Source organism: Scophthalmus maximus, chromosome 1, assembly GCF_022379125.1.
Source record: "Scophthalmus maximus strain ysfricsl-2021 chromosome 1, ASM2237912v1, whole genome shotgun sequence".
In the NCBI taxonomy this organism is placed as follows: Eukaryota; Metazoa; Chordata; class Actinopteri; order Pleuronectiformes; family Scophthalmidae; genus Scophthalmus; species Scophthalmus maximus.
In genome coordinates, this window is record NC_061515.1 from 25197063 (window position 1) to 25208506 (window position 11444).

Consider the following 11444-nt stretch of genomic DNA (forward strand, 5'->3'; position numbering starts at 1 on the left):
CATGTTCTTTTGAATCAGTTTTTTGCTTTGTGTTTATCATGTGTTTGTGTGTGTGTGTGGACACGTGTATTGGTTTATGAGAGATCTTACTGTACTTCATGTATGTTCCAGTCACTTTTCATCAATTCACAAAGGGCTGCTGTCACTGGCTAATCTCTGCTCATCACTAAAACCACAGTTACATGAAAAAGTTTCAGTTTCAGGGGGGGGGGGGGGTTCTCCTCAGCACATGCTCCTGCTCTTTTGTCAGATGAAGGCACAACCCTCTCATTGATGCTCTTGCTCAAGTAAGAGTTTCATCTGTCAGATCATCTGCAGAAAGCTGGTCTCCGCCTCTGGAGAGGTGGACCAATGATATCCTGCAGAGTGTAGAGAACATGTCTCCCACTGCAATGCAGGCTTTGGTTTTTGTTTTTTACAGTGTACATCCCCCACAGTGTTCAGCTCAGTCAACTACAAACTTTTTCTGTGATACAGTGATAAAGTACAGTAGCTGAGCCCTTTGGAATTATCTGGAATTATTTGTCTTAAACTATGATCAGATCTTCATAAAAGTTACACAATGAACAAGTACAATACATTTACACTGCTAAGTCTGAACTGTTTGGGAAGAACCATTGCAATAGTATACACGTCCTGCGAACATGTCTGCGCTGAAGCGACTCTGTTATGGAAGCTGAGCTACTGCTGCTAAGTGATCAGAGATATAGGCTAAGCTCAATGTTGATGCTGCCATAGGAGCTTCCACAAGTTCAAATCCAAGAGTTCATTTATTTATTTTTTGGTTTAATGATTGTGGTCAATTAAGACACTAAATATTAAAGTTGCTTGTGTTATTAGATCGAGCACATTGTTTGTCTCTACTTGTGATTTATATTAAGACCAGATAATATTCGTATTACAGCTAAAACCTCCATGATAAATCAGCAGATCCACGCCACACTCTGTTGTCATTAGGTCTTTTATTACTTGCAGATACAAAACAAGAACAAAACGACAAGTCATCAAGCAAATAGGACGTAGCAAGCCGGGGCCACCTAATGTGGCTCCGTCTCAACAGTGCATGGTCTTCCTGGTTTTCTCTAATCATTTTTTTTTTAAAAAAAGGCCTCGCTCAGCTATTCTCAAAACTAAAGGCCACCTACTTCGGTAAAGAACAAAAAGCAAAGTAAGGCAACATAGAGCTAGCAAGAAAGGAGCTGTCGATAGAGCAGAAGTGGACAATGTTACACAGTAACTATCCTAAATTAATTACTTCCGAGGCTTCAGATATGAACAGGTTCCTAACGGTACGAGTTGATATTTACACATCTGTACGGTGAATTCTGCCCCCCCCTCGTTACTTTGGCTTCAAACATCCACGTGTGAGTCAAAGAGAAGTTAATAGTCGGTGTACAATTGGCTGCCAATTAAAACACAAACTAATGAAGAGTGAAGGATACAACTGATCAACCAGGATGTTTCCCCAGAATTGGGATGAATAATAAAAAAAAAAAAACAGTGAAAGGGTTCATTCCTTCAGTTCAAACCTGATATGTGACATTTAACTGCAGATCACCGGTGCATGTCGAAAATATATATTGCTGGGAACTCTGAGGGTTGTTCGATGACAGCAAACCTCTGGATGAAAACACTGGTAACAAGTTTCACAAACAAGAGCGAGGTTAACGGGGCGTCCAATGCGGCCGTTCACAGTATATCATAGACTCTCACAACAATCGACGCGTCTACAGCGATTTGCGCTGGCGCTTCATGAAGGACATGGAGTAGTCCCCGGCCGGGGTGCTCTTCTGCCTCTTCATCTGGACCTGCGACTGAGCGGTGAGCTGCAGCTTGATGGCGCTGGAGTTCACCTTGGCTGCACACAGCAGCCCCTTCATCCCCTTCATCTTCTCGCTCTGAAAGGCGACGACGGGACCGGCCGGGGAGGGCGACGCCTGCTGCTGCTGGGACAACGGGGAGGATCCGGAATCCGGGCTGGGGGACTTCGGTTTTCCTTCAGTGTCTCCGCCCCGCGGGCCCTGCGAGGCACGGCAGCGGCCCGCTCCCTCGCCAACTTTCCTGGGCTGAGAGACGGTGGTGGTTGCGGTTGCGGTTGCTGCTGCTGCTGTTGTTGTTGTTGTTGTTGTTGTTGTGCCTGCGGCGGGCTGGGTGGCTGGGGAGGTGGGAGGAGAGTTCTGCTCCTCCAGCTTGGACTCCCTCCTGGGGCCCCGTCTGCGGCCCTCGCGGGGGTCATCGCTGGACTGGTCGTCATCGTCCTGGGACTCTGGCTCTTTGATGATGATGGACACCTTCTGACGCACCTGTTGGAGCACAGCAAAAATACATTTTTTTTTTAACTCCAAAGCTTCGTCATGTATGTATGTGAGCACCGTTAGCTGTGACTCCTGTTGGCTCTTTTCATTTTGATCTTCAAAGTCGCATTAAGCTGGATCTTTTCACCTGAGCATCAAAGCGGCTCAGAGACTGGACCAAGTAGGTGGCCCAGCCCACATGAAGCACCGGCGTCGGGCTGCCCTCCTCCCATTTGCAGATGCCGTCATAGAACCGCAGCAGGTGGGCAAAGCATTCTGCATCCTGGAGTGCTGAGAAGGCTGCAGCTTGTTTGTGGAGCTCCTGGAAAGGTGTAGGTGGGTTAGAGAAACACACAGATTTAAATGCACAGATACAAACTTGCACTTAAAGCTAGTTTTGTTTCTATATTGACATTAAAATACTGATGATTTTATGTGATATATATCTGGACACGTTATAGATTACAAAAAAAAACGTGTGTTTACATCTGGGGCCTGTACTATGAAGCAGGACCTGTGGTCATCAAGGTAACTTCATCAGTCTCAGTGCTGGTTCACTCCTTCACTTCTTACCGGGGTAAATCACCATGGTAACTAAAACTGCACCTTTAATCTGCCAACTACTGACCAATCAGTTCAACGGAAAACTGGACCGAGACAAAAGAGTTTACAATAAAGTGACAAATAGATCGTTTTTTTTTTTTTTCAATTTGAGTTTTTCTTTCTAAATAAATACTTTATCGCTTCATTTGAATTTAACAAAGATTCCTTGATTGAGACAGAATTCCTGACGGCACCGAAGCTTTGACTCTAATTCTGAGTGCAGCTCAGAACAACACAAGTGGGATTACTAACTATCAGAATAATGATTCACACACTTTTCAACATCTCCCATGATTGTAAATGAACAATTCTCTTCTCTCGCTGTAACCAAATGCAGGTATCAGTGTTTCTTCTCATAACATATTCATAATTTATTCATGGTTCTGACAATGTTGCTTATAAGGTGCAGGATATCCAGGATGGTCAGTGTTAGTTTCATTGAAGCTAGATAATGGAGAGAGATATCCTGGGTGTGATGAACGTGCTTCATAGCACAGGCCCCACATTTTGATCAGCCTGATGTAAATGACATCTGTCAAATGCCCATGTATCCCTTTGCTCTGCTCTCCTTTATGGTGGGGGGGGATCGAAGAAACATCTGGAACAACCTCCAATCAAATGCATTTAGTCAGCATATCACCATAGTCTGTGATATTACAGCATGATCAGTTTTTTGTAAATGTCAAGTATGACGATGTTATCACTATCAAATTATCTTATGATAACCTCTAACGAGGAGGTTGTGTTTGACACCTCCTCCGTTTGTTTGTTATCAACGGGACAATGCAAAAACTGCAGAAAGTATTTCCACAAAAAACTGGTGGAAGGATGTGACATGGGCCAAGAAAAGAACCCATTTCATTTTGGAGCAGATCCAGGGCAACGGAGTAGATGTGGAATTTTTTTCTTTTCTTTCCCTTTCTTGAATATAGGGAAGAGGTGTTTCTCTGTCGTGATATTTTGCCACTGACAAACATGAAATTTGATAAAGCTGTAGTAAATGAACGAATGCATCCGATGTCTGCTGTTTTTACTTGCTGTCTCACAGCCCTCCTCTGGCTGGGAACACTCACCTTGTCAGCTCCCTCTCCCCCCTCTCCTCCCTCCCCAGGACCCTCGGCAGCAGTGGCCTCCTTCAGCAGAGTGGGAATGACATCGTTTGCAATGTCAAAGAACTCTTTGTAGATCTCCTCGTCCTCACGGAAATAGTTGTATCTGCAAAGGCAGGGGAGAGCGCGGGACTTTTAATAACTGAAGGAAGATAAAATATGGTTTTAACAGATTTACATTGTACTGGATGATTGTTTAACTGGCCATTATTAAAGAAATCACAATACATGAGGTGGGGATGCAAAGAGGGCACAGCACAGTGGTCTAGACATGATAAGAAGTGAACCCTGCTACAGAATCCACTGTTATGAACACACACACACACACACACACACACACACACACACACACACACACACACACACACACACACACACACACACACACACACACACACACACACACACACACACACACACACACACACACACACACACACACACACACACACACACACACACACACACACACACACACTTCCCTCTTTAGATTGTGAGGACAGGCTGAAAATTGATGAACAATAGGGGCGAGCAGGAAAAGGAAGCTGAGAGATGGCGAGGGAATGTGTGGTCTGCAGGATCAGTGTTGGTATATTTAGCCGCAGTTCATGAACGGAGCATTTAAAGAGAAGAGAGCGCGAGACGTCTCCCGCTCGACCATACACCCAGTCACACTGTTCGCTTCTCTGTGGTGGATGGGTCAGAAAAAAAACCCACCAGAGCAGAACTCAAACTCAACTGTCACAAAACTTAGCTTTAATCCTTATTTTCTGAGCTAAAATGGGAGTTACATTTTTTTCATGCAGCTACAACACAATTCAGAAAGATGGCCTTACATTTACTGCCACCTTGTGTTCAGCTGGTGAAATAATTTCAACCCTGCAATGGCTCCAGTAACAAAGGCCAATGCCTTTAACTAAAATATTATGCAGTCTTTACTATAGTTTTAAAATATGACCACGTGTGTTCAATTTGAAGGAAACATAAATGTGTGTGTGTTACTTGCAGTGTGAACTCACTCCTGCATGACCTGAGCTGCCTCGGCCCAGGCCCTCAGGGCCTCCTGCACGTCCCTGTGTCTGTAGTGGAAGCCAGCCAGGTACATGTAGGGGTAGATGTGCTCATTGTTGTAGTGCTTCTGAGCAGAACTTACAGCCTGAGAGAGAGAGAGCACAGAAACACCTATTTAAGATCCCGGTCAGACAAATCCACATTCATGTCAGGTAATGTGATATCTTGTTCTCTAACTATGAAGGGAAACCCCACAAACAAAACAGGAACTGACAGGTCAGTTTGTGTTATGAACAAGAAGAACAGAGCCTTTTACAGTGGTTTTGGTAAAGGCATGTATACTGCACTTCATGTGACTGTTTACATAAAAGTCGAGTAGACAAACCAGTATTTTAAAATGTTGCTGTATTTAAAAGAATGGTTCAATATTTATACAAGAACCTTCTTTATATCCTACAAGTCTTACTACTGTGTGGCCTGATGAGCCCCTGTCTGTAAACTAACCTTGAGGTGCATTTTCAGGGGGTTCTCTTTGCCTGGGATTGGATCCTGGTCCTCGAGGTCTGCCAAGGTGCCCATGGCCATGGGATACCTGGTAGAGAGTATAGGACAACAGGAGGAAACGGAGTTAAGTTAAATGTTTGCTGCAGACGAGCAATGTGTGCAGATTGTAAGAGTTGGACAACTCTCACCTGTCCAGGTCACCTCGTTCATACAGCAACCACAGGAGTTTCTGCAAGAAAACAGAAAGAGATCATTAAAAAGCATGAAAAAACGATTTATGTTTTTTAACTGTAGCTGTAAGTAAGTGATCTTTATCTTGTATTTGTAAGCGGTGGAGAGATGAGTTATTGAGACAGGTGAATTACAGTGAATTACAATAATCTAAACAGAAAACATCTCAAAGTTATTATTTGAGAGAACAGACCTGAGTTTCGTTATGTTTCTCAAATGAAAGAAACAGGATGTAGTCAGATCTGATATGTTCTTTGAAGCTTATGTATTGATCAAAAATGACACCAAGATTATGCAGACTAGACTGAAGGGATTTGCTTAATTTTGAATGAAGAATGTCTGGAGCATTGTTGTCAACATCCTAGCAAAATTAATGGCTGCAGCTTCCTTAATGAAACCAGTGCGTCTTATTTGGCCAGATTGTTGCGACTCTAGAGTAAAACAGATGTCAAATAAAATACATTTTTGGCGGGTGACACATAAATCTCCTAGAGTGTGCCCACGTGTGTAGGGTTAGATACATTTTGTTTTTAATCCAAAGACTGAGTGAGATCAAGAAAATCAGAGGCCATATTGCACGTGGTGTCATCAATTTGAAGGATAAAATCACTGACCATTAGCACTTTGTCTTTGCCTCCCGAGTGTTTTCAACAAGCTGAGACTTTATTAATGATATATCAAATGTCTTGCAATTACCACTGAAATGGAATTTTATTTGCTGAACGAGCAGAGAGAACTCGCCTTTTCCCTCCAGGTTTTTTGTCTTGAAAATGAACAGTACCATCAGTACAAGAGTCATGTCATATTAAAACCCTGCTCTCACTTGACAACAAAAAACGCTTCCAATCACTTCAAGTTTACGAGTATTTTTTATTGCTACTAAGCTACCGTCAATGAATCATTCTTAGCACTGTTTTTTCACATTAAAAGCAATACATCGGCTCAAAGAACATAGTCCCTTCTTTATCCAATGAGGCTTTTAATGTGAAACATCTGCAGGAAGTGTTGAGGTTCAACGGTGGAAATAAGTAAATTTGATTTCACTCGCTGTTTGTTGAATAAGACATAGAGAAGCACGGTGATAAGTGGGACATTACTCTGGTTCTCCTGATGGCACCGAATGATTGTGTATATTAAAACTGATGAGGGATGGCCTTTTTCCAAACTATGCACATGCATATGAAGGCATTACTCAAACTTTTCAATCTTTTACACAGAAGGTTAAAAGTTTTTTTTTATCTTTTATTACCTTTTTCTTTCAATGTGGTCTGTTCAGACAAATTCTATATATGGAATCACCAGCACACGTTAGGTCTTGGTGATGTTTGCGGTAGGATGAAAACTAACTTATTTTGGCATACATTTTCAAATTGTTAAGTGTACTTTTGAATAGCAGGAAACAAAATGGGGGTTTCTGAACCAACAATCATGCCAGTTGACAAATGTAACAACATCAGAACGTTGAGTTTAAGACGAACTCTTGACATTTAAGTCATTGCGTACACTGTGAATCTGGAAGCTATAGTGATTTAGAATCACAGAACTAGCCACTGCACAGTACAAGTGGAAATTGCTCACCTGTTGCAGCTGCAGGAGCTCAGAGCTGTCAGTGTGAAGGTCTAGAGAGGGGTTGATAGCACAAACCATGAAAGCCACCTCCATGTTTCTGTCACATTTCATGTAGGAGCCCTTCAGATACAACCAACTCTGACGAATGGATGGAACACACACACACACACAAACACACAAACACACACACACACACACACACACACACACACACACACACACACACACACACACACACACACACACACACACACACACACACACACACACACACACACACACACACACACACACACACACACACACACACACAAAAGGAGAATATGTTTGTGGATATTAAAATACAGGGAAGTAAATATCATATACTAGACATGATTAGTCTAGTGATGATAAGTCAGACTTAAAAAATAAATGTTTCCAATAATACTGGGACATATTGCTCGCATCACTGTTCACTATGCATGCAAGTAACAAGCTCAGCACACCTCCATGCATGTTACAGAGAGAAGCCGAGTAAACATATGCACCAGTTTGTCTAAACCCTTCCCATCGGGTTAGGTGTGAAAGCCCCCTTAAATGCCATGAGACAAGGAGCTGACACACTTGTGACTCATCATACTAGTTTATGATGAGTCACATCCTTCTTAACCATTTCCGTTGATAGGATACGAGACGAACTGGGTAGCAGTAGAAAACCTCTGATCTGTCAAACTTGTTACCATATGTACTGTAAGCTTTTACATTTTTGACTTGACTGAGGACTTGCTGTATGTCTCTGAGTGAATAAAAGTCTTAATTTAGAGTGTTCCATTTTTATTTTTTTTTCAAAAGAAGAAGAAGGTGGGCCTAACTTTCTCATTGACTCCTGCTGTGACCGTTTGTCCTCGTCGGTCTTCGTTGCCCTTTCCATGCCAGGTGACTTCAGCCGTCTCCTCGCCGCCTTTGCCAAAAATTACCCATGCGTGGTCTTCAGACAGTGCCAGGTGGACGTCCTTCAGGCCGAGAACCTGGCAGGCTGCCACCACCGCAAACGCCACACCAGAGCTGTCCAGTTTGGTGCCTGGTTTAGATTTAATAATGATTATTTTCCTTTCATTCAAATTGATAACATAACTTCCAATCAAATCAAATGATATACTCCTAATAAATATTCTCATGTAAACGTGTGATGTCATACCAGTGATGAGACTGAAGAGGGACTGGATGTGAGCCCGGTCCTTGAAGTATGAGCGGCTGAGACTGTTCCAGATCACGTCTGAGACTTTCTTTACCAGCTCCCTGCTGGACCCTGCAGCGGTCCTCCGGTACTGGGACAGGTCCACTGCACCGCGGATCTGGGCCGTGAAGCGCTCGTACAGTGCATTGATCATACCCAGCTCTACAGTAGGGAAGCAGGAGTTGGGACAGTCTGGCTCCAGCGGTTCAAACCGCACCCCTGGAACGTTTATGGGGATGACTCGGTTCACAGCCAGGAAGTGCTCGACGAAGCCCAGGACCAGGGAAAGAAGGGCTAGGTCAGGCTCAGACTTGCGGAGCTCGACATCAAACAGCTGAACCACACCGTCGATGCCCCGCAGAGGGAAGTGCTTCTTCTGGGCTGAGTGCAAACCCATGGTGTCCAATGTCCGTCACAAGCCAGATGTTCTCCTCACCTGCAGTGCTGTACAGTATGTTACAGAACAGTCACTTTAACTAACCATCAATACCAGACACTGATGCTGCAGAAAGCAGGAAAAGTCAAAATAAGTCTATGAAAAGTCTTTGATTTGATCTTTTAAGAATCTATACTTTCTAACCTCTCCTACCCTACGTGTGGCTCGCCAAGCTCCAACCCCTTTGATTCCTAATGAAAATGTAAACTGCTATTTTTTAAAGAGGGCTCCGTAATTCCCTGAAACAGCAGGTCAATGTAATTTTTAGTAAATATGAAACTCAATTAGGAATAAAATTGTGTACATGTTGGGAACTATTTCCAATGGCGGATGAATCCACATCTGGAGCTCTAGTGAGTTTCTGACGCAGCAGGACAGTGTGTGTGTGGGGTTGAGTCAAAATAAACAACAGTGTGTGCAGATGGTTATAAAGGAACATCATCCCGTGTGGCTCACTAATGTGTTTATAATACTTTTCTCGACAAAAATGGAGCTCCGTGTCATGGATGGATACTTGGATGGATGGAACTATTTGATATATACATATGTATGATAAATACATAAATAAAGACAACGGCTGTAACAAACAAATGAATTCTGTTTTGCATAGGAAACAAGCGACCACAAAGACTATACTAATTCTTTATAACAACCATGACGGTGTTGCAACTGGACTTGATTGTAGTTTCTTGAAGATGTTTCTCCTCTCCGTCTAAGATTGGAAAAACTACAATCAAGACCAGTTGCTCCTGATTCAACACCTTTATTATTATTATTATTATTATTCGTGGATAACTACGACCTGGACGAATGCGAAACTCCACAGACACCTTTATCCCAACTTGGTCACTTTCGAATCTGTTTTAACTCTCATGCTTACTCACAGGTACGATTTCACAGATAAACAGCTTCCGACTATTAAACTCTCCCGATGAGCAAATCGGAGACATTTCTCATCATATATTCATTCAAACTGTCTGGATCGATGAGCATCCCACCGCTGGTCTCGGGAGTAATACTTTCGAATATCAATGTTTTTAAAACTACATCGCGCGAAACAAATGACATGTAGATAAACAAACCAGATACTGACCCTCGGCTGAGCAGCTAGACGCGTTGTATAATGTTGGTTACATCAACGCAGCCAACATGGGCTGTCGATGGCGCTCTGGTGGGCGGGGCACTCCCTCTGCTACACACATCCATTCAACGCAAAGCTGCAAACAAACAAAAAAGGCGCTTTCAAGTTGGTCGTCGCTTGTTACTGCGGCGAAACGTCGCCGCATCGTCTCAAAAGCCTCATTTTTCTAAACCACGACCGGAAACACTCGATTAGACGAGTTGACTGGCTAGCCCGGTTGGCTGACGTGGGGGCTAACTAGCTAACCGTTTTAAAGTTAAGAGTTAACGTCAGCCGCCCCGTGTAGTACAAGCGTTCGTTTGCTGAATGAAGGCTGAGCAGGTTGAACAAGGCAGATGAAGTGCTGGGACAACCCGCAACCCAGAGAGTCCGCTCACACGGCGAGGAGCGCGGGCTGAATGACGACTGTTGTCAGCCGCAGCTAACAAGCTAACGAGCTACTAGTTAGCTAAACTCACCACTTTTGCATAACGCTCGTCCCCTTTAGCGCTCCCGCGAAACACGCCGCCGCAATGTGCCGCGACGCTGGCTCGCTCAAAGCTCCGAGCAACGCCACGTTTCGCCGGCGTGTGAGACAGTAACGTACCCGTTGTTCTCAGAGCCTCAGCCACATGTTTTTGTTTGTGTCTCCCTTCTTTTGCCGCGCAGTTCGCTCCGTCCGAAAGTGTGTTACCAGCCCTCCACGTTAGCGTAGCACAGCAGATCTCACAACCGTATGCGCATGTCGCTGTCAATGGCACTTGCGCGCGTATGGGCCCGTGCCTACGGTTTTAGATCTAAACCGCTGCGCACACTAGTTCCCCCGGGGTATGCCGGGAAATGTAGTTCATAGTAAATATTCGCAAAGACTCCCAGTAGAGGGCAGCACGGCGCCTTCAACTGAAATTCGAACAAAGGTAAACATTGCATAATGGAAAAAGGGGACTACAGCCAAAACCCCACACAGTTTAGAAATTGTAGAAAAATCATTCGATCAGCGTGCCCCGCTGGATTTGTTACAGACATCACGTTATATTTATACAGCTCTATATTCAACCAGTTTTCAACACATTATTTAGTAGGAATATTTTGGTAACATTTGATCAAATTTCATATAATACAGCCCCACGTGATACAACCGGCAATGGCCGCAATGCAAAATTCCACTTTTGTTCAGGGGCAGGTTCACAATATATAACATGGTGTCTGTGTTCAAGAATATTCCCCCACGCTGCCTTCATTGCTGTCGGATATTTCCCCACCCCTTGTGAACTTCAAAGCCAAATGACAAATTCTGCCTACAAAAAGAAATGACTCATGCAGTATTAGCTGGAATTCTTTTGAAAGATAT

General features: G+C 43.7%; 1 protein-coding gene across 6 annotated transcripts; it reads right to left on the reverse strand.

Moving 5' to 3' along the window:
• Window positions 1–943: 943 nt before the first annotated feature.
• On the reverse strand, window positions 944–11232 carry men1 (multiple endocrine neoplasia I). 6 transcript variants are annotated; one of them, XM_035608376.2, is made up of 12 exons: window positions 10701–11232; window positions 10067–10190; window positions 9627–9685; window positions 8499–8981; window positions 8173–8381; window positions 7331–7459; window positions 5710–5750; window positions 5522–5609; window positions 5026–5162; window positions 3971–4112; window positions 2443–2616; window positions 944–2303 (listed from the first exon to the last, which is right to left on the reverse strand). In XM_035608376.2, exons 4-12 carry the CDS (start codon window positions 8932–8934, stop codon window positions 1728–1730), a joined length of 1932 nt encoding a protein of 643 aa, XP_035464269.2. In that variant the 5' UTR covers window positions 8935–8981; window positions 9627–9685; window positions 10067–10190; window positions 10701–11232; the 3' UTR covers window positions 944–1727. The 6 variants fall into 6 exon arrangements, with proteins under 6 accessions (XP_035464269.2, XP_035464355.2, XP_047193756.1 ...); XM_035608462.2 differs by having other exon boundaries at window positions 10573–11232; XM_047337800.1 differs by lacking the exon at window positions 9627–9685.
• Window positions 11233–11444: the final 212 nt, after the last annotated feature.

Excerpts from the sequence above, each read along its gene's own strand:
- men1 (XM_035608549.2), bottom strand. The coding sequence starts at position 8,934 with ATGGGTTTGCACTCAGCCCAGAAGAAGCACTTCCCTCTGCGGGGCATC. Across the intron at positions 5,610-5,709 it reads GAACGAGGTGACCTGGACAG|GTATCCCATGGCCATGGGCA; the intron begins GTGAGAGTTGTC and ends ACTCTCTACCAG. Across the intron at positions 2,617-3,970 it reads GGGGAGAGGGAGCTGACAAG|GAGCTCCACAAACAAGCTGC; the intron begins GTGAGTGTTCCC and ends ACACCTTTCCAG.